General features: G+C 38.9%; 1 protein-coding gene across 3 annotated transcripts in view; it reads left to right on the forward strand.

Annotated features, from left to right (window-relative positions):
• ap1s3a (adaptor related protein complex 1 subunit sigma 3a) overlaps nt 1-13,035 on the forward strand; it is a 39,602-nt gene extending 26,567 nt beyond the window's left edge. For all 3 annotated transcript variants that reach the window (XM_059947609.1, XM_059947603.1, XM_059947618.1), the window contains 2 exons: nt 7,649-7,757; nt 12,829-13,035. In XM_059947609.1, coding sequence (XP_059803592.1) covers nt 7,649-7,757; nt 12,829-13,020 — 301 coding nt within the window. In that variant the 3' untranslated portion in view covers nt 13,021-13,035. The remainder of the gene's footprint in view (nt 1-7,648; nt 7,758-12,828) is intronic.
• The last annotated feature ends 8,947 nt before the right edge of the window (nt 13,036-21,982 follow it).

Here is a 21,982-nt window from a genome sequence, read left to right on the forward strand (position 1 = left end):
GATGCTATATCAGTAATGATAAACCTGGTTATGAAGCAAGGGCAGAAATATTCGGGAACAAGAGAACTGCTGGTAACTCTCACAGCCAGTATGTCAGCATTGTGACAGTGAACGGAATGACATGGAGACACTGAAGCTGGTCATGTAGAAGTCTTTATTTCAGACAAGCAGGCATCATACCAGAGAAACTCTTGGAAGAAGAGGTCTCCTGACCTAATAGTACATCACACTAAGGCAGGACTACAGAGCTGATTGTGGACTATAGAATGAGTAAGACGGTATCTGTAAAAATGTGTTTTTGGGAGTTCAAATTTATTTGACAATTGGTCAAATGAAGCAAGAGATCCTGAGATAAACAGGTCCCAAAAACAGTTAATACCTAGTTCATCCCAATGTTTCAAGACTTTATCAGTCATGGAAGGGATAAAAAAAAATGAAGGAGAATGGGAGATGATAATGAAAAATTTGCTAAACCAAAAAATTTTCTAAATTGAGACCAGATCCTTAAAGTTTGCTTAACAATTATGTTATCTGTTCTTTTGTTTGCTGAAAAAGAAGAGTATGTTCCAAGAAGAGAGACAATAGAGGAATTTTTTTACAGAATTAACTTCTAAGGAGACCCATGATGGGCAATCTTTACGATAAATATAATAGGACCAGAAAGTAATATTCCTTATATTGGTAGCCCAATAGTAAAACCTAAAATTGGGTAGGGCTAGTCCACCCATCTCTTTATTTCTTTGTAAGTAAACTTTACTTAAATGAGCTTGTTTATTATTCCAAATATAAGGGGTTAAATTTGAATCTAAAGAATCAAAGTACGTCTTAGGAATAAAAATAGGTAAGGCCTGAAAAAGACATTAAAAAATTTAGGAAGAATCTTCATTTTAATCAAATTAATTTGGCCAATTAGGGATAAAGAAAGAGGGGATCATTTAGAAAGTGTCTTTTTCACATAATTCAATAAGGGGTTTAAGTTTTCTTTAAATAAATTCTGGAAGTTTTTAGTAATTGTTACACCTAGATATATAAATTGACTTGTAACAACTTTGAACGGAAATTTGGCATTTTTACAGATACCTTCAAATTAGAGATTTTCTACGTTTCCAATTAGCTACTTTTCCTATAGGTCCTAATAAAAATTTACTGGACGATCTTTTAAATTGAAAACCTTTTGTTAATGGTTCTATTACCGGTATCTATAACTTGTTGATTGATTCTAGACAAGACTTTTTAGATAAAATAAAAAAAGCTTGGGAGGATTACCTAAATTGTCAGATTTCTGATGATAGATGGAATAAAATTCTTAAATGGGTTAATAAATCATCTTTCTGTGCTTGTCATTCTCTTCTACAATTTAAAGTGTTTCATAGAGCTTACATTTCTAAACAGAAGCTGTCCAGTTTTTACTCTAATGTTTCTCCACTTTGTAATAAATGCAATTCTGCTGATGCCTCTTTAATTCATATATTTTGGTTTTGCCCTACAATTGAAAAGTTTTGGCGGTAAGTATTTCATACCTTCTCTCAACTTTTTAGGGTCCAATTTGACCCAAATCCCCTTACTGCCTTGTTTGGTATTATTGAAAATGAAGATATAACTTTAAATACTCCTAATCTACAGGTTTTAGTTTTTACCTCTCTTTTAGCAAGAAGAGCAATCTTACTTAAATGGAAGGAGTCTACCCCTCCTACACATCTTCAACGGCTACGTGATATTATGTCTTATTTAAATTTAGAGAAGATCCACTGCTCAGTCTTAAATTCGAAACAACCTTTTTATGATATCTGGGGACCTTTCCTAAATTACTTTTCCAATTTATAAAGTTTAACAGTGCACAGACTTTTATGTATATTTTTATCTTCTCTTCTTAAGTGAATATGTTTTTTTTCTAATTATCCATTATCATCCATCAGCTTTTTTCTTTGGTAGTTGGTAGGGGGTTGACTTTTTTTATATAAAAAATTTCTTTTATGATGTATGACCTACCTTTAAATTTTTGATTACAGAGTGGTATACCTTTATGTGTTATGCTATAACATTTTGATCAATTTTATCACAATATATGAATGTACACAAGTTATGTTGAGATGTATCTATGTGTTGCACTCTGTAAATCTTGTTTTCTTCTGAATAAAAATACTGTAAAAAGAAAGAAAGAATGAGTAAGACAAGGGCACACAAATCAGTCCTCCAGGGGATCAGAAATGAAGAGAGTGAGCAATTTCAAGTTTCTGGGAGTCAATATCTCTGAAGACCTAACTTGGACTCAATGTATTGATGCAGTTGTAAAGAAGGCAATCTGGTGGTTATATTTCATTAGGGGTTTGTCACCTAAAACACTCAAACTTCTATAAATGTATTATGGAGAGCATTCTGTCTTAGAATCACTGTCTGGTATGGGGTGGGGGGGGGGGGTGGCGGTAGGCTACTGCACAAGATTGAAGTATGTTGCAGAAACTTGTAAAATTAATCAGCTCCATCATGGGTATTATCCTCCATAGTATCCAAGACATTTTCAAAGTGCGGTGGTATAGGAAGACAGTGTCTGTCATCAAGCATCCCCAACAACCCAGGACATATCTTATTGTTTCTGTCAGGAAGGAGGTATAGAAGCCTGAAGGCACACATCTAGTGATTCAGGAACAGCTTCTTCCCCTCTGCCATCCAATTTCCAAATGGGCATTGAACCCATGAACAGTACCTCATAAAAAACACAAAATGCTGGCAGAACTCAGCAAGCCAGACAGCATCTATGGGAGGAGATAGTGACGACATTTCGGGCCGAAACCCTTCATCAACAGTACCTCATTACATTGTCTTTTTTTTTGCACTACGTACTCTAACGTAACTATTTCTCTGTCTTCTTAGTGGCATTCATGCATATGCAGACATCATAGATGAATGGGTGTTTCCTGGTTTGCAAGCAATCCCAGTCTGCAGTTCCAGGAATACCAACATTCTGAGCTGCATTTTAAACACTATCTATGGTCCACATTCACATCTGAAGACTGATTGCTATTGAAGTTAATATTTGCTATATTGCTTAACTCAAGAATATGCCCTAATCTACTCTCCCCGTAAATATTCCTTGTACATTAACCCTCTGCAACCCCCCCCATACCACAATTTTGCTAGTTAGATATTTGTGATGATTTCCTGACTTTGTTTTGATGCTAAACTCGGAGTCGAGTGGTCAAATGCCTGCACCCGGCAACAGGTAACTTTAGGAATTTGCCTACTGAACCTGTGCAGGTTAGACCTGATGCAGATTCATCCTCAAGGTAAATGGTTAGAAGGTACAGCGATAAGTTTCACGTAAGTTATATTTTAATTGATGATGTATATGTTTCTAGTGTTGAAAATGGAATTGCGATCAATGTATAAGTTGCTGAAATGTCTAAGGAATTGTTAAATTGTTTAGCAGCTTCACAGGAACTATGATCTGCCCTTGTAAAACTATTTGTTTGGGTAGGGCTTCTTTGATTTCACCACCTGGGGCTGTGTATGAGCAAAGGGAATGAAACATAGAAACATAGAAAACCTACAGCACAATACAAGCCCTTCAGCCCACAAAGCTATGCCGAATATGTCCCTGCCTTAGAAATTACTAGGCTTACCTATAGCCCTCTATTTTACTAAGCTCCATGTACGTATCTAAAAGCCTCTTAAAACACCCTATCGTATCCGCCTCCACCACCACTGCCAGCAGCCCATTCCACGCATTCACCACTCTCTGAGTAAAAAACTTACCCGACATCTCCTCTGTACCTACTCTGCAGCACTTTAAACCTGTGTCCTCTTGTGGCAACCAGTTCAGCCCTGGGAAAAAGCCTCTGACCATCCACACGATCAATGCTGCCTCTCATCATCTTGTACACCTCTATCAGGTCACCCCTCATCCTCTGACGCTTCAAGGAGAAAAGGCCGAGTTCACTCAACCTGTTCTCATAAGGCATGCTCCCCATTCCAGGCAACATCCTTGTAAATCTCCTCTGCACCCTTTCTATGGCTTCCACATCCTTCCTGTAGTGAGGCAACCAGAACTGAGCATAGTACTCCAAGTGGGGTCTGGCCAGGGTCCTATATAGCTGCAGTATTACTTCTCGGCTCCTAAATTCAATTCCACGATTGATGAAGGCCAATACACCATACAGCTTCTTAAACACAGAGTCAACCTGCGCAGCTACTTTGAGCGTCCTATGGACTCGGACCCCAAGATCCCTCTGATCCTCCACACTGCCAAAAGTCTTACCATTAATACTATATTCTACCATCATATTTGACCTATCAAAATGAACCACTTCACACTTACCCGGGTTGAACTCCATCTGCCACTTCTCAGCCCAGTTTTGCATCTGATCAATGTCCCGCTGTAACCTCTGACAGCCCTCCACACTATCCACAACACCTCCAACCTTTGTGTCATCAGCAAACTTACTAACCCATCCCTCCACTTCCTTATCCAGGTCATTTATAAAAATCACGAAGAGTAGGGGTCCCAGAATAGATCCCTGAGGCACACCACTGGTCTCCAAGCAGAAAATGACCCGTCTATAACCACTCTTTGCCTACTGTGGGCAAGCCAGTTCTAGATCTACAAAGCAATATCCCCTTGGATTCCATGCCTCCTTACTTTCTCAATAAGCCTTGCATGAGGTACTTTATCAAATGCCTTGCTGAAATCCATATACACTACATCTACTGCTCTTCCTTCATCAATGTGTTTAGTTAGATCCTCAAAAAATTCAATCAGGCTCGTAAGTCATGACCTGCCCTTTACAAAGCCATGCTGACTACTCCTAATCATATTATACCTCTCCAAATGTTCATAAAACCTGCCTTCTCCATCAACGTACCAACCACTGAGGTAAGACTCACTGGTCTATAATTTCTTGGGCTATCTCTACTCGCTTTCTTGAATAAAGGAACCACATCCACAACACTCCAATCCTTGGGAACCTCTCCTGTCCCTGTTGATGATGCAAAGATCATCGCCAGAGGGCCAGCAATCTCTTATCTCACCTCCCACAGTAGCCTGGGGTACATTTCATCTGGTCCCGGCGACTTATCCAACTTGATGCTTTCCAAAAGCTCCAGCACATCCTCTTTCTTAATATCTACATGCTCAAGCTTTTCAGTCTGCTGCAAGTCATCACTACAATCACTAAGATCCTTTTGCATAGTGAATACGGAAGTAAAGTATTCATTAAGTACTTCTGCTATTTCCTCTGGTTCCATACGCACTATCCCACTCTCACATTTGATAAGTCCTATTCTTTCATGTCTTATCCTCTTACTCTTCACATACTTGTAGAATGCCTTGCGGTTTTCCTTAATCCTGCCCACCAAGGCCTTCTCATGGCCCTTTCTGGTTCTCCTAATTTCCTCCTTAAGCTCCTTCCTAGTAGCCTTTTAATCTTCTAGATCTCTAACATTACCTAGCTTTCTGAACCTTTTGTAAGCTTTTCTTTTCTTGATTAGATTTACTACTGCCTTTGTACACTACGGTTGCTGTACTCTACCACAACTTCCCTGTTTCATTGGAATGTACCTATACAGAACTCTACGCAAATATCCCCTGAATATTTGCTACACTTTTCCATACTTTTCGCTGAGAACACCTGTTTCCAATTTAGGCCTCCAGTTTCCTGCCTGATAGCCTCATAATTCCCCTTACTCCAATTAAACGCTTTTCTAACTTGTCTGTTCCTATCTCTCTTCAATGCTATTGTAAAGGAGATAGAATTATGATCACTATCTCCAAAATGCTCTCCCACTGAGAGATCTGACACCAGACCAGGTTCATTTCCCAATACCAAATCAAGTACAGCCTCTCTTCTTGTAGGCTTATCTATATACTGTGTCAAGAAGCCTTCGTGAACACACCTAACAAACTCCACCCCATCTAAACCCTTTGCTCTAGGGAGATGCCAATCAATATTTGGGAAATTAAAATCTCCCATCATGACAACTCTGTTATTATTACACTTTTCCAGGATCTGTTTCCCTATCTGCTCCTCAATATCCCTGTTACTATTGGGCGGCCTATAAAAAACACCCAGTAAAGTTATTGACCCCTTCCTGTTGCTAACCTCCACCACCCACAGAGACTCTGTAGACAATCCCTCCATGGTATCTACCTTTTCTGCAGCTGTGACACTCTCTGATCAACAGTGCCACGCCCCCACCTCTTTTGCCTCCCTTTCTGTCATTTCTGAAACATCTAAAACCCGGCACTTGAAGTAGCCATTCCCATCCCTGAGCCATCCAAGTCTCTGTAATGGCCATCACATCATATCTCCAAGTACTGATCCATGCTCTAAGCTCATCTGCTTTGTTCACAACACTCCTTGCGTTAAAAAAGACACTTCTCAAGCCTTCAATCTCTATCACCTGCCTATCCTCCCTCTCGCACTGTCTACAAGCTTTCTCTATTTGTGAACTAACTTCTACTTCCCAGTCTCTTTAGTTTGGTTCCCACCCCCCCCCAACAATTCTAATTTAAACTCTCCCCAGTAGCCTTAGCAAACCTTCTCATTAGGATATTGGTCCCCCTGGGATTCAAGTGCAAACTGTCCTTTTTGTACAGGTCACACCTGCCCCAAACGAAGTCATAATGATCCAGAAATCTGAATCCCTGCCCCCTGCTCCAATCCTTCAGCCACGCATTTACCCTCCATTTCATTCTATTCGTATTCTCACTGTCGTGTGGCACAGTCAGTAATCCCAAGATTACTGCCTTTGCCGTCCTGTTTCTTAACTTCCTTCCTAACTCCCTGTAGTCTTTTTTCAGGACCTCTTCCCTTTTCCTACCTATATCATTGGTACCAATATGTACCACGACCTCTGGCTGTTCTCCCTCCCACTGCAGGAATGAGCTGAACAATCTCTCCTTGACCACCTTTGTAAGCAGCTGGCTCTGTCTAACAGCAGATTCCAGGGCATTTTGGCACATCAAATTCCAATGATAGCTTCTTCAGTTCTTTAGATACAATGATTACTATCTTTTAAAATAGAGTTTAAATAACTTCCTGATATGTAATAGGTATTATTTTTATAGACAAATTTTGTAACTCAGTTAAATAAAGTTGTGCTGGATGTGTTTTTCTCATTTGTGGTAGGGTATTTCAGAGGACTATTCTGAATTGTGGGATAATGCTGCTATTTTTCTTTACGAATGTAAGGACTCTAATTCACTGATAATAATGTTCCCAAATAGGGGAATCAACTACTCATTCTAAGATCTCTAAAATGATGTGACTTGCACAACTGAAGCATAATGGTAGTGTACAAGTCGTTTTACGGTGCCAGTGATCACCGATTTATAGTTCAGTTCCTGCTGCTGCCTGTATCTGTTTTTACGTTCTCCCCACGATGAATGGGTTTCCTCCTGTTGCTCTGGTTTCTGCCCACGTTCCAAAGGCGTACAGTTAGGGTAACTGAGTGGCAACATTAGAGGGCTGTCCAGTACAATCCTTGCTGATTTTTGATTTTACTCAAATAATATAGTTCACTCTCTGTTAATATTTAGGTGTACATGTGCAAATAAAATTAACTTGCTTTTTTGTGAACATTGCCAACGTTGTCTAAACTGATGATCACTTTGATGCTGAATATGAATCCATATTTTCTTTCTGTACTCTAGGTTTGCCAGCTTGTATTTTTGTTGTGCAGTAGAGGAACAAGATAATGAACTTCTGACTCTGGAAATCATCCATCGTTATGTGGAATTGCTGGATAAGTATTTTGGCAATGTGCGTTTTCTGTGGTAAATGCATTTAGACTTCCAGTAATTAAGTTTTCCCAGCATTCTCTTTTATTTGAAATTTATTTATTTGGAGATGTAGCACAGAATCTGGCCCAATAGGCTGCACCAACCAGCACCCCACCTATATAACACTAGGCTAATCACAGGACATGTTGGCGCATGGCCATGTGGTTAAGGTGTTTGTCTAGTGATCTGAAGGTCACTAGTTTGAGCACCGGTGCCAAGCTGTATGGGTCCTAATGCCCTTCCCTTGGACAACATCGGTGGCGTGGAGAGGGGAGACTTGCAGCTTGGACAACTGTTGGTCTTCCATAAAAGAAAACCTTGCCCAGGCTTGTGCCCTGGAAACTTTCCAAGGCACAAATCCATGGTCTAGTGAGACTAATGGAGGCCTACCTACTACTACAATCACAGGACAATTTAAAACAACCTATTAACCAGTACATCTTTGGACTGTCAGAGGAAACTGGCGCACCAGCAAATTTCCAAAACTGCTCTGTGCTATATTTGACATTTCCAGTATTTTCCCCACTCCTGTCTAGAATCATTTCCCCGTCTTCACACCTCCACTAAACACTATCAGCTGCAATTTACAAGACTTCGCTTTTCCCTCATCTATGTAGTTCATACGCTCTGGTTTCCACACTATCACAAACATTTCTATTGTCCTCTTCCTTCACTCCATCTATAAATATGTTTATTTCCCTAACTGCCTAATTTCTGATGAAAGATCATTGACTTAATTTGTTGCACTCTACACAGATGCTGACTGATTGCTGAGTACTTTCAGCATTTTCTGTTTTTAATTTAGATTTTCAAAAATAAGTTAGTTGTTTAATTTACTACTTTACAATATTGAGGCTTTCTTCCCCTGTGTATTTTGAATGTGATTTCTGCTTAAATGAAGGGCATGCATGCTGTGGAGTAGAAAACTTCACTTTTAGTTCTCTAAAGCTCATTTTGTTCTGTTTGTAGAAACCATTATAGCATGAGCTTCAAAGATCACACGGTCTGACCCGTGTGATAGTTTCACGGCATCTAGGAAGAGCTGTACAACATTGAAACAAATGTATATCGATGATGGAAATTGAAAATATTAGTAGAGCTCAGCAGGTCAGGGAGTGTTTATGGAGAAGGAACTAGAACATTGGGTCAGTTGCCTTTCTACAGCCTTGGAAGCTTTAGGGAAGGTGCAGAGGAGATTTATCAGGATGCTCCCCGGATTAGAGAAAATGTCTTATGAGAAAAGGTTGAGTGAGCTTTGGCCTTTCTCCTTGGGGTGAGAGAAGATGACAGGTGACATGATGGTGGTCTATAAGGTTACGAAAGGTATACATAGAGTGTATAGCCATTACCCTTTTCCCAGGTGGCAAGCATTTAAGGTGAATGGTGAAATGTTTAGGGGAGATGTCTGACGTAACAATTTTTTTTTACAGAGTGTGGTAGGTGTCAGAAATGCACTGCAGAGGGTGGTGGTGGAGACTGATACATTAGGGACATTTACAGATCCTTAGGCACATGGAAGCAAGAAAAATGCAGTGTTATGTACTAGGTAGGAGGGAAGGGTTAGGGTACAACATTATGGGATGAACTGTGTTGTACTGTTCTATGTAACTGGAAAAATTGTGCATCTTTTAATCTGCAAATAAGAGGAGGTGGAGAAAAGTTCTCTGTGAAGGGATAAAGAGAATTCAGAAGAGAGACATGTTGTTGCTATCTAAAGAAGGGGTAGTGAATGGCTATTACTGATAACAGAATGTATGGAGAAGTTCAGTCTTCAGGGACTTGAATGAGCAGAGTTGAGGTTAAAAAGCAACCAAGCAGTGTTAGCACTTTGAGATGTGGAACACAGCAGCAATTCAAAATTTGAAATAAAAGATTGCTGGAAATACTCAATTATGGAGAGAGAAAATCTGAGTTATTGTTACAGGTTGACTACTTTGGATCAGAAATGGCCATTTCTGACACAGGTAGGAATATATAGTTATCTGAAATTATTAAAATTAACATCAAGTTTCAAAGACTGTTCAGACAGAAGATAAAGAGGTGTATTCTGTCTGCAAGAGTGACTTGGAGCTTCCATTTGGCTCTCACTTTGATTGTTCAACACTCTCCCACTCTGACCTTTGCCCTTGACCTCCTACACTGTTCCAACAAAGCCCAATATAAGCTCAAGAAACAATGCACTGACATCCAGCCAAGAACGATGTAACCCCTTAATACTGAATTCCAGATAATCAATCATTCCTCTGTGTCAAAACTACCTATTTCTGAAGTACTGTTGCAGAGATTGAAAAACCAAGTACAGGTAGGTAGTTTGGTTTATTGCTCTTCATCTGATGTTTTCAAACATAACTTTCTAAAATCTATTTTGCCTGCTTTTTTACTGAATCTGAATATCAGATACATTTATACGCATTTCAAAAGATCCTTGGATAGCAATTAATTGTCAAGTGACCAAGTGCAAGTGGACAGCTTAGGAATCGGATGCCCATTTGTCACTTGTGTAATAGTCAATCAAACAGTATCAAGGCCTGGAGGGCATTTGGATCTAAGGGGGTACAAAGAAGTAAATTTTCAGTGGGGTTAGTACAGGGCCAGAACACAAGGAATAGACAGGACTGAGCACGAACCAGACCGCTGTTTATGTTAGTTGTGTCCATTCTCACCCAAGTTCCAGATGGGAAACTTCAGAATCAAATTCATTAACTTATCACATGTACGTAGAAACATACAGTGAAATGCATCATTTTCTTTAACAACCAACACAAATGTAGAATGTGGGGGCAGCCTGCAAGTATTCTGGTACCAACATAGCATGCCCACTCACGATGTTTGTCAGAACACAACCAGCAACAACATCAGCAAAACAAGCCCCTTTCTTCCGTCCCACTCATCCATATAAACACACAATCTCCCAACCCCGGGGCAGGCCTCCTGGCCTCCAGTCTCCAGGCTTTGGCCATTGGGCTTTGACTCCTAATCAGTGTTCAGGCTTCGGTCATCAGTATCAACCCACGGACTAGCCAATGATGGGACCCCAAACTCCAATCCCGGACTCCAGGATTGCTGACTCACCACCCTGATCCCGTGACCCACCAACCTGGGACAGCCAGATATCCATGAATATCCTTTGACATGCATCCGCATTGCTGACCATTGAGCACAGAGCAGAGGCGTGGACCCTGGTGTCCTTTGTCGTCTGTCCACGTGGTTTATCTTCAAATGCAAAGCAGAGGCCTACACTGTGACCTGACCTCTAACTCCTCCACTTGCCTGTCCCTAATCTCTACTCTGACCTCAACTCCCCACATTCTTGTCTCTAAACCACAATCTCTGACCTCTAACACTATTTTCTTTCCATGGCGAGATGTGTTTGAAGTTCTTGTTGCTTTTTGTGCAGGGGAGGTGGGGGTCATAGTTTCCTTTGAATGGCTTCCATGGCTTTCTTTGTTTTGTGGCAGTCTGCAGATGATGAATCTCAGAGTTACACACTGCATACATACTGTGCTTTGATAATGTACATTGACTCTTGATAACAACTCTACAAACTTCAGAAATAACTATGAGCATTTTAACTTAACATTTATCGTACAGAAACAGTGGAAGCCACTGTTAAAATTAGAAAAAAATCACGGTGATCTGGCAAAATCAACACGGTGTTTTCAAAAGGAAATGAGGCATTGGTGAGCTCAGATTTGGATTTCTGTGTACAGTATTGATATCTATATTTAAGGGTTATTAATATTTTGGAAATAATTTGGAAAGTTATTGGACTAATGCTTGGAATAGGTGGTTTGTGAAGTAATATTGGACAGGTTAAACTTGTATTTATTATAGACATTAGGACTGCAGATGCTGGAATCTGAAGCAACAAACTGCAGGAATAACTCAGCATTCAAGCAGTATCTGTTGGGGTGGAGGGTGGGGACCAGAAGGAATTGTTGACATTTCAGATCAAAATCCTACATCTGGAGGGGAGAACCTGACTGAAATATAAGATCTAGAGATGCCTTGACAAGGTTGATGTGAAGAGGCTGGTGCCCTCTTGTGGGGGAATCGAGAACAGGTTTGCCCATCTGAGCCAGTGGTGAGGCAAAATTTGTTTTTGGGTTTTTGGGACTCTCTTTCTCAAGGGGCAATGGACTCAGTCTTTGAGTAATTTTAAGACAGGGGAAACATCTGATAAGCAAGTGAGTAAAAAGTTACTATAGGAAGATGGGAATACAGAAGTGAGATCACAGCCATGGTGGGACAGTTTCAGAAAGGGCAAAAAGCCTACTCCATGCTCCCAGTTTGTACAGTTGTCAGAAGCTTTAGGGTTCAATTCCCCCTTCAGAGTCTTGCGCACAAAACCTTTAATGGCCTGAACTCTGATGCAGCTCTTAATCTGGTAATCAATGCAAGTCTTATCTGCCCTTTCAAGTAGGCAAAAAATTTTTGAATTTCTGATTATTTTCCAGAAGAGATGTTTTCATTGACTTGGCCAATACATGTCTCAATGAAGATCTTCTAAATCAGATTTTGTTTAAAATGTCACCTTGATCTTTGAGATTTTGATTTGCATATGTTGGATATTGCACTTCCTGTATTAACACACAAGCATCAATAAGTACTTAATTAGGTAAATAAGTGTTTCAAAAGGTATTGTGTGAATACAACTCTTTCATCTCAAAATGAACTTAAACATAAGATAAATGTTTAATTTGTCCTGGTCATTCAAAGATCTGAGGATATGGTACACAGCATTAACACTAATTCCGTAGATCTGTAGTATCTAGAGAGATTCTCACTTAAATACACAATTCATAATTTGAATAGAAATATAGTTGTAATACCGATCAGGTCAGATATTATCTGAATTTAGGTCAAGCACATTTTCACAATTATGAGTATTTTCAGGATCCTCTGTTTCTGTTTTAAATTTCCAGTATTTGCACATGTGTTTTTCAATATAATTTGATTAATTTCATGGATCATATGTCAATGTCATAATTTCTGTACAACTGATTGAAGAAGTTCCTGTGGATTTTGGAAATCTGGTTGGATTTTTCCAGGTTTGTGAACTAGACATCATCTTTAATTTTGAGAAGGCCTACTTCATACTGGATGAATTTCTAATCGGAGGGGAGTTGCAGGACACCTCAAAGCACAGTATACCCAAAGCAGTGGAGGAGGCGGATATGTTGCAAGAGGTAAGGCAAAAAAAGAAACAACTGAATATTTGCTGTCATAAAGGCAACAATTAATATACCACAAGGTTTGGATTTGAGGTTTTGTGGAAGTTGCAGCAAGGCAAGGGTTAGCAATAATGTCCAGGCAAGGATACATTGCAGATAGAGTGCAGACAGCCAGGCAAGAAAGGTATTTAAAGAGCATAGCTTCCCTTTGCACAGCAGGTAACCAGGGCTATTCAGTCTTACTGAGACAAGATAAGAACATAACGAAAGGATGCAAAGGTCACACATGCCAACTAAGGGAGAATTACTTTACTAACTCAAAAATATCATCAGTCAGTTTGCAGTTTTCATTGGCTTTTAACACCTGTATTGCCAATGGTGGATGATCTTGCAAGTAAGGCAGGCAAACATACACAATCTTTACCAATTGGTCAATACGTGTAACTACTGGTTAATTCTGCATAAAAACAGCATTTTGTTGAATTCAGAAGAGTGTGGTGAGAGGGGCTATGCCGTTCTTCTTGTGCACAAGTAAAGGATGATTAAGGAATGAGTGTGAGTTTTCAGAGCCCAGTTCATTGACAACAACAGTTTGAATTCTGAATATTCATCGTTAAGGTGCAAGAAAGCAGTTTCTTCGTTAGAACGTCTATGAAATGGGTAATTTGTGCCATTTTGTATTCCAATATATTCAACTTTCTGGTTTTGTGCATCTTCTGTAAACTTTATGGGAAACTGAGTCCCAAGTTAGACTCGTTGATGAAAGTCCCACATAATTTCTGCAGCAGTTATATATTAAATGACAGCACTATTCCTTTGGTTTTCATAGAACAGCAGCAAGTGGAACCTCATTTATGTCAGTCTCTCAACTATGTTCTATCCTCAGAAAACCCAACCTTCCACTTCAATCACCAACCTTCCTGCCCCACCCGTCATTGTACTTGCTATGTTTTGTAACTCCAGAAACTAATTGATAGGAAAAGATGTGAGCTGGGATAATGGTCTACTTAGTATTTCATTTTTTTGGGGGGGGGAGGCACTTGCATATGGCATGGTGGTGTAATGATGTATTGTACACCATTCACATACTTCTTACATATAACTTATAATGAATTATAGAAGTGGATCTGACAGCTCTGGATACTTGAATCTGTTCTCCTCAACTGATCAACGTGTTGTCTCCAGAAGACATCGGATGTAATCTCCACTGTGTAGGAGAGTGGTCCAGTACTGTCCTTAATCTTTCCAATACCCAATTTTGACCATCTCTGTAGTTCATTGCAAGGATTGCTTGTCCAGGAGAGAAACTTTGGACCTCCTTGTTTGAGGAGATCTCAATGTGCCTCTGCTGTTTGTCCTACCTACTCCTACTGAGACTGGGTTGAGGAGATCCAAGCATGAGCGCAAAGGCCAACCCAGGAACAGCATAGTCGGTGATTGTTGGTTGTGGAGTGTTGCAATATGCAAGGAAGAAATTGGTGAGTTTCTGATTTTTGTGTAGTGTGTTTTGCTGACATTACTCACAGTGTGTTCTTTAGATTCTGGACAAATATTTCAACAAAGCCATTTGTAGCTGGGTGGGATGGTGTAGATGTAATATGTCTTATTCCATTCATTTCCAGGAATGATTAAAACAGTTCTGTAACAAACTCTGATCCATTGTCACTGGCTAAGTGTTCTGGAACACCAGTCCTTGAGAAGAAGCTTCTTGACACATCAACAGTGTGTAGGGTTGTAGTGGAGGCTATTGGAAACACTTCTGGCCACTTTGTAGCTGCATCCACTATTACTAAGAAATTTCTGCCCATGAATGGTCCAGTAAAGTCCACATGAATCCTCTGTGAAATGCAGGCCATCCCATCCCCAGAATGAAGTGGTTCTGCTCTTGGCATCTTCTGGAGCTTGAAGCCAATGCTTTCATTTTGACCATGACTAGATGATCTGCATATAGCTCTTCCAACATGTCAGCACTCAGCTTGGATGTTGCAACAGCTCTCAACCCCCACCAAGGATAAGTTCGTCCTAATGCTGGTAAAAGTGGGGGTGTGGAAAGTTCTTCTGCATATTCCAGCCAATATGAGATGACATGAAGACCTGAGATAGTGTGTGTGGTCTTTCCTGGTTTCCCATTGGATCACCTCTGCCTTAATAAGAACATTTTTGATTTGTGTTAGGGAGAATAATCAAGAGGAGTGTTCTCTTTTGTTAATTATTAGGTAGTTCATTTTCTAAGGGTAAACTGAACAAATCAGCATTTCCATGATTAGTTTCCCTATTGAATTTGATCTTGTACTTGTGTCCTCCAAGAAATAGAGCCCATCTCTGCATTTGTGCTGATGCTGTTAGTGGAATATGCTTCAGAGGATTGAAAATGGACACCAGTAGTTGGTGATCAGTAATGAGGTTAAACTCTCTCCCACACTGGGACTGGTTAAAACATTTTACAACCCCAAATCAGACTCAGTGCCTCTCTATCAATCTGTGTGTAATTTTTCTCTTCAGTGGTAAGGGAACGTGATGCAATGGCTATCGGTGTTCCCTTCCGTCACTCATGTGACATGACTGCACCTATGCCATAAGGCAAACCTCTGGATGATGTGGATCATAATGTGTGAATACAGTGTCTGATGTCATCATTTGCTTTTCCTTTTGGAAAACCACCTCACAATGCTTTGTCCTTTGCTTCCTGATCATATCAGTAAGTTCAAGGGGTGGACTACAATAGCCAGATTTGGTAGGAAACTGACAAATCCTAAACAAGGACTACAACTGTGACAAATCCTTTGGCTTTGGAGTTTCCACCACTGTTTGAATTTTCTCAGAACACTTGTATAAATCATGTGCACAATAAGTGATGCTTAGATTAAAAAAATCACACTTGTTGCATTGTGCTCTGAGCCTAGAATCTTATCTTTTTAACACAGTCTTGCGGTTTTGGAGATGTTCCTTGTCATCCTCCCTGGTAACAATGATGTTATCCAGATAACACTGAGTGCCTGGGCTGCCTTGCAGTACCTGATCCATAGCTTTCTGCCTGAATGCAGGTGCAGATGCTACTCCAAAGAAAATAAGCCTATCTTAGCAATAATGCACCTTTTGGGTGTTAGTAGTGAGAGACACTTGAGACTCCTCTTCCATCTCCATCTATAGTTAGGCCTTGGCTGTCCATTTTACCTCCAGAAAGGGTTGCAAAAATGTCCTCTATCCAGGGCAGAGGGCATTGATGGATCTATCCTCCTTGGCAACTGGGACCATTGGCATTGCACATCGGCTCCACCCAACCTTGGAAAGAATTCCTTCAGCTTCCATGCGACCTAGCTCGCTGGCTGCTTTATTATGGATGGTATATGGATCTAGACAGGCTTTGTATAACTTGGGTGTGGCATTTTCATTAAGACTATCTTATCCTTATGTTTGAGATTTCCAATGTCATCCTTGAACACTGCTGTGGCATCATCCAGTACCTTTCTTGTTTGGCTTTCAGTTGACACCTTTCCAGGGGATGTGGCATAGAAATGGTGGATGGATCTTCAATCAAGTTATATTTGCCTCAGCCAATACAAAGCTGGCCCTCCTGTTTTCACCAACAAGCCCAATGTGGCTTGTTGGTTGTTGTATTTCACTGTTATTAATGTCATTCCCACAGGAGTTATCTTTTCTCTGATGTAAGTTGTTAGTTTGTATATCTGTAAGCTTCAGTTTCAGTATCTTTGAAATGTCATCCAAACTCATTTTGTGCAACGACTGAAACAGCTGAACTGGTGTTCCATTCCATTTTAATTAATTTGCTGTTTACTTTTGTCATAAGCCATATTGCTTGTTTCCTGTTAGTTCTCACATTGTAATTCTCATATCTAGTCAGTCCAGTGTCATATTCATCATTATCAGCTTTTTTCATCAACGGTATGCAGATTATTTCTCTTTTTGAAATTGCAACTTGACTTCATCTTTTTCTCTTCCTTGTGCAGTTCATTTATTTTTCTCTGATTAACGTGCTCTTTGTATGCATCCTACTTTGCTGCATTTTCTGCAAGTTTTGCCTTTAAACCTGTATTGAGCCACTGCCACAATGGTAACTCAATCAGGCAGGTTTTGGATTAAACATTGCAAATTTGTTCATGCACACATTCACTCCTGACTGCAACTCAGTTGTATCTCTGGCTGCTGTTTCCATTGATACAGTTCTTTTAACTGCTACTTTAAATGAGTGGTGTGCTTTAGTCGGGAGCCATTTTTTGAATTATTTTTGTCAGATTTCTCTAACTAAGTGATCAGTCAGTGCATCATTAAATCCATCACTGAACTGACAAGGCTCAGATGATTTCTTCAATTCAGCCATGTGGGCTGAAATAGACTGCCCTTCCTTTTGACTCTGCTAATGAAACCTAAAGTGTTTTGCATTCAACAATGGTTTCAGCTCTAAATTACATTTACAATATCAGCAATATCATTTCAGATGGTTTAGTTGGAGCAGTTAAACGTCTAAGCAAGCTGTTTGCTTTTCCACCCATTGCACTCAGAAACACTGGCACTCATTTTCCATTGGCTATTTCATTTGCATCAAAGTACTGCTCAATTCATTCAGTATATGCCATCTGGTTATCTGTTGTGCAATCCAACATGTCCATATTTTTGATATAGCCAGTCATTTCTACTTTTTTTAAATTTAGTATAATCACCTGGTACTCCCTGCTTGGGAATCTATGGCCAAACTTGTTGCTTGTTAATTTTGTCCATTTTCTGCCTTTTTAAAAATTCGTATGTCTTTCTCCCCTTCCAAAGAAAAACCTGCTGCTCTTTTTAAAAACTCTAATATCTCTCTTTCCCCTTCTGACAAAAAGTGTGCTGTGCTTCAACAGTTAGGCAGTAGTCTTGGGTTTGTTTTAAGACTTTCTCTTCACCAATGTTATATTTTGTAACTCCAGAAACTAATCAAAAGAAAAACACAGGAATATGGATAATATTCTACTTAGATTTACCTTTCCTTTTTGTTCATGAGGCACTGACATTTGATGTTGTGGCCTAAAGAAAAATGTCATTCACAAACTTGTACATATAACCCATAGTAAATTATGTAAACAAAGAATAATTAATCAAACTGTGTTTATAATATTACTCAAATATTACTTAAATATTAAAGGCACTACAGTACTCACCATGTTAATCACTCTCAGGATCCAATTTTCTGACTCTGTAGAAACTGCAGTCTATCAGACCCAAAATTCTAACCCAGAAGCTTTTAGTTGGCCATCCAGAATACCATGCTGATCGCTGATATGGTCCATCCTCAACCCTGAGCCAGAATGTCAATCATATTATCCTCGGCTGTATACAGTCCTGGCATTCTCATCTCCAAATACAGACAAGGGATTTAGGATATTATAATTGCAGTTAATTGTTCTAATTGCTGGGTAAAGTTGCTGAGTCTTTGATATTTAAAGAATCAGAATCTGGTTTAATATCACTGGGATATATCGTGAAATGTTTTGTTTTGCACAACAACTATAAATTACAATAAGAAAATATTTAAAAAACTCAAATAAGTAGTGCAAAATGAGACGGGGGTAAAATACTGGAATAGCGTTTATAGGTTTATTGTCCATTCACAAATCGGATAGTAGAGGGGAAGAAGTTGTTCCTGAAATGTTGAGAGTCTGTCTTTAGGCTCCTGTATCTCCTCCTTGATGGTAGCAATGAAAAGACGACATGTCCTGGGTGATGGGGTCTTTAAAGATGGATGCTGGGGAGGCTAGTGCCCATGATGGAGCTGACTGAGCATGCAACTTCCTGCAGCTTTTACAGATCCTGTGCAGTGGCCCCTCCATTCCAGATGGTGATGCAACCAGTTAGATTCGTACATCTGTAGAAATTTACAAGTGTCTTTTGTGACATACAAATTATCCTCAAACTCGTAATGAAATATAGTTGTTGCGATGCCGCCTTTGTAGTTGTGTTAATATGTTGGGCTCAGGGTAGATCCTCAGTGATGCTGTCACCCAGGAATGTGAAACTGCTCCCCCTTTCCTCTTCTGATCCCTTGATGAGGACTGGGGAGTGTTCCCTTGACTTGCCCTTCCTGAAGTCCACAATTAATTCCTTGGCCTTTCTGACATTTGAGTGCACAGCTGTTGTTGTGACACCACTTAACCAGCTGATCTATCTCACCACCTTATTGCCACCTGAAATAGTTGTGTCATTGGCAAATTTATACGTAGATGGTGTTTGGATTGTGCCTAGCCACACAAATGAGAGCATGGAGAGAATGAGCACTGGGCTAAGCATGCATTTTTGTGCTCAGGTGTTGATTGTCAGTGAGGATGAAAGTGGGTTAAGATAAAAGTAAACATATAATGTGATTTAAAAAAAATATCAATTCAGCTTGCCGTATATTTAATTAAATATTAGACATATAAATATTAAGAGCTTGGCACTAAAGGAACTAGCATTATAAAGAAAGGTACAAGATAAAATAATTGAAGTGACATTGGTGGAAACTGAGCAACTGGTGAAAATCTGAATTTTTAAATGCAGATCAAGTCCAAGAAGTGTTGTTTCCAAGTCTAAGTAGCAGCACAAATAATATTATTTATGGCCAGACACATCAGTCCCAATTATCCACAGTCTGTATCATGCTTCACATAATGTAGATGCCTACATTTGCAAGAATTCCATCAGCTAGGGGAACTTGTGCTTTGGCTTTTCAATCTTGAACAGCAACTGTTCACACAGCAGGGCATCCAAGAAGCAAGCTTCTCTGGTCCTCTGGGTAGCATGGACACAGTGGGTGTCTCAACTGTACAATGGTAGAGGAAGAATGCAATAGAGATAGTGGATTAACTAATTAGTAGTTAGATACGTAACTAAGGATTTCAGTGTCAGTTGCTTTGTTATAGTCCTGGTGCCAGGACTGAGTCTGTCACTGAGTGCCACGCAGTTTCTGTGTGGGTTAGGAACAGTGATCATGACCAAAATTTGTACCTATGATTATCAATAGTAAGGGTGTTAGACCATCAAAATAAGTAAAGTTTCTAGGCACTGAAGATGCTGATGATTCCAAGTGTATGTTCCTAAGAAAAAATCCTAATCAATTGTAAAAAAAGTTGTTATTTTTATTGAAAGTATTTAATTGTGAAACATCATTGAGCTTTGCTTAGCTAAATGTACTGATTTTAATTACACACTTTGCTGCAGAATCACTTGATTTAAGGATAATTGATTAAATTCCAGAGTTTAATTTGTAAGTCATGTTGTATCATTTTTAGGTGAATAAAGCAGGATCTTGGGGTGCGGTGTTACCCATGAGTTTGAGATTACAATTTTCATGAGAAACATCAGCATTGAGTTGTGTGAACTAATACTGTAGTGTGTTTGTTACAGACTATGGAAGAATATTTGGCAAAACCAACATTTTGACTTGGAATTTAGAAGGCCTGAAAGATGGACTCCCGATTTATGAAATGCATACATGGATTATTGTGCGTTTACAATGGTCTAAAATTTAGAAGAATATATTTTGCTATTGCTTCACTTTATGGAAAAATGTACAATGTCAACAAAAAAGAAGTTAGCAAGTTGGCACTATGCAATGTTCAGGCATATTATTTCTTTTTTTTAAATTCATTGTTATTTGTGTGCTTTTTGTTTCAAGTTTTCCATTGTTAATGAGCAGGAGGTATGTTGCTTCATTGCATTTAAAACAAAATCCATTCCTACAAATCTTCAACTAGTATAGATGGATGCTACCAAATTATTTTTAATTATAACTGAAATAAAAATTATCAACCTTGTAATTTAACAAATTTTGGTATAATATTTTAATCTAATGGCTTGTTGAAAATTATTACCTCCAAGTCAATTTTTATCCTGTGAGACTATCCTGCAAAATGTGAGACCTGTTGTTTTAATATGTTATAGCTTGCCTGAAAGGCTTAAGAATACTAAACCAGTTAACTGTACTTCAAAATAACCAATTTTAAAAGGTGCAGGTTATTTAAGCTGATGAAAGTACCCAAATTTGAGTGAGACATAAATATATTTGTAGTGATCTACTACACATTATACATTCTAGATCATATATAGGAAAGGTTTCAATGTAGCACTCCTGTCAACAAATCTGGTCAAACCCCACTCCAGCATTAACACAAAATGATACCTCCATAAAACACAGATATAAAAACTGCCTAACTCAGAGATACCTCTTCAAACTATGGTATCCATCTGTTGCAAACTAATAAAAAAAATTACAACACTGTCAAAAAAAGAACAATTTTACTTGCACCAAAGCCAATACAAAAATTGCTTTTCTCTTAGCAAGTTTGTAATTAAATATAACTAAAACTGTCTGAGATGCTAATCCCTTCTAAACTCATTGGAGATTCATTAGAAACTACTGTTGGAAAACCAGTGTAAAATCCTTGACAGATATCTGAATTTTACCTACTGCTCGATAGGGGATTTTTAAAAAATATTGTAAGCATTTTGGCTCTTTACCTATGGAATTTAAATGTGAGGCTGATGTTCACCAATACAATCCAAAATCTGTTGGTAGTACAAAACAAAACTTGTGTACATACCTGGTACATGTGATAAATTCCACTGTTTTATTTATTGTTTGGTAATTTAGTAATCTGGAAGATTGTCATGTGCTTATTTGTGCCCTATGGTTTTTCAGTAAAATTGGATTCTGTATGTGCTGTTTTATTATGCTGTTGTGCAGCTCTATATTAATTATTGATATATTTACTGTTAATGTATTTTTTTAAAACATTTTTAAGATTAACCTGACAAATACTACTTCAGCAAAATATTATTTCAAGAAGTAAGCGGTTATGTGCATCCTTCCACTAATTTCTCAAGTGTTTTTGTTAAGAAGCTTAGGTAGTTCAATCATGAACTAGAAAATGTACTTGAAGCCATATTTTAAAATTTGAAGAATTTAACAAATCTGTTGTGAACAACAGAACTGCAACTGAAAACTTAGATACAGAAATGAAAGTAAAATTGTCATTAAACCTGCTGAATAGTATACTAT

Source organism: Hypanus sabinus, chromosome 2, assembly GCF_030144855.1.
Source record: "Hypanus sabinus isolate sHypSab1 chromosome 2, sHypSab1.hap1, whole genome shotgun sequence".
Lineage (NCBI taxonomy): Eukaryota > Metazoa > Chordata > Chondrichthyes > Myliobatiformes > Dasyatidae > Hypanus > Hypanus sabinus.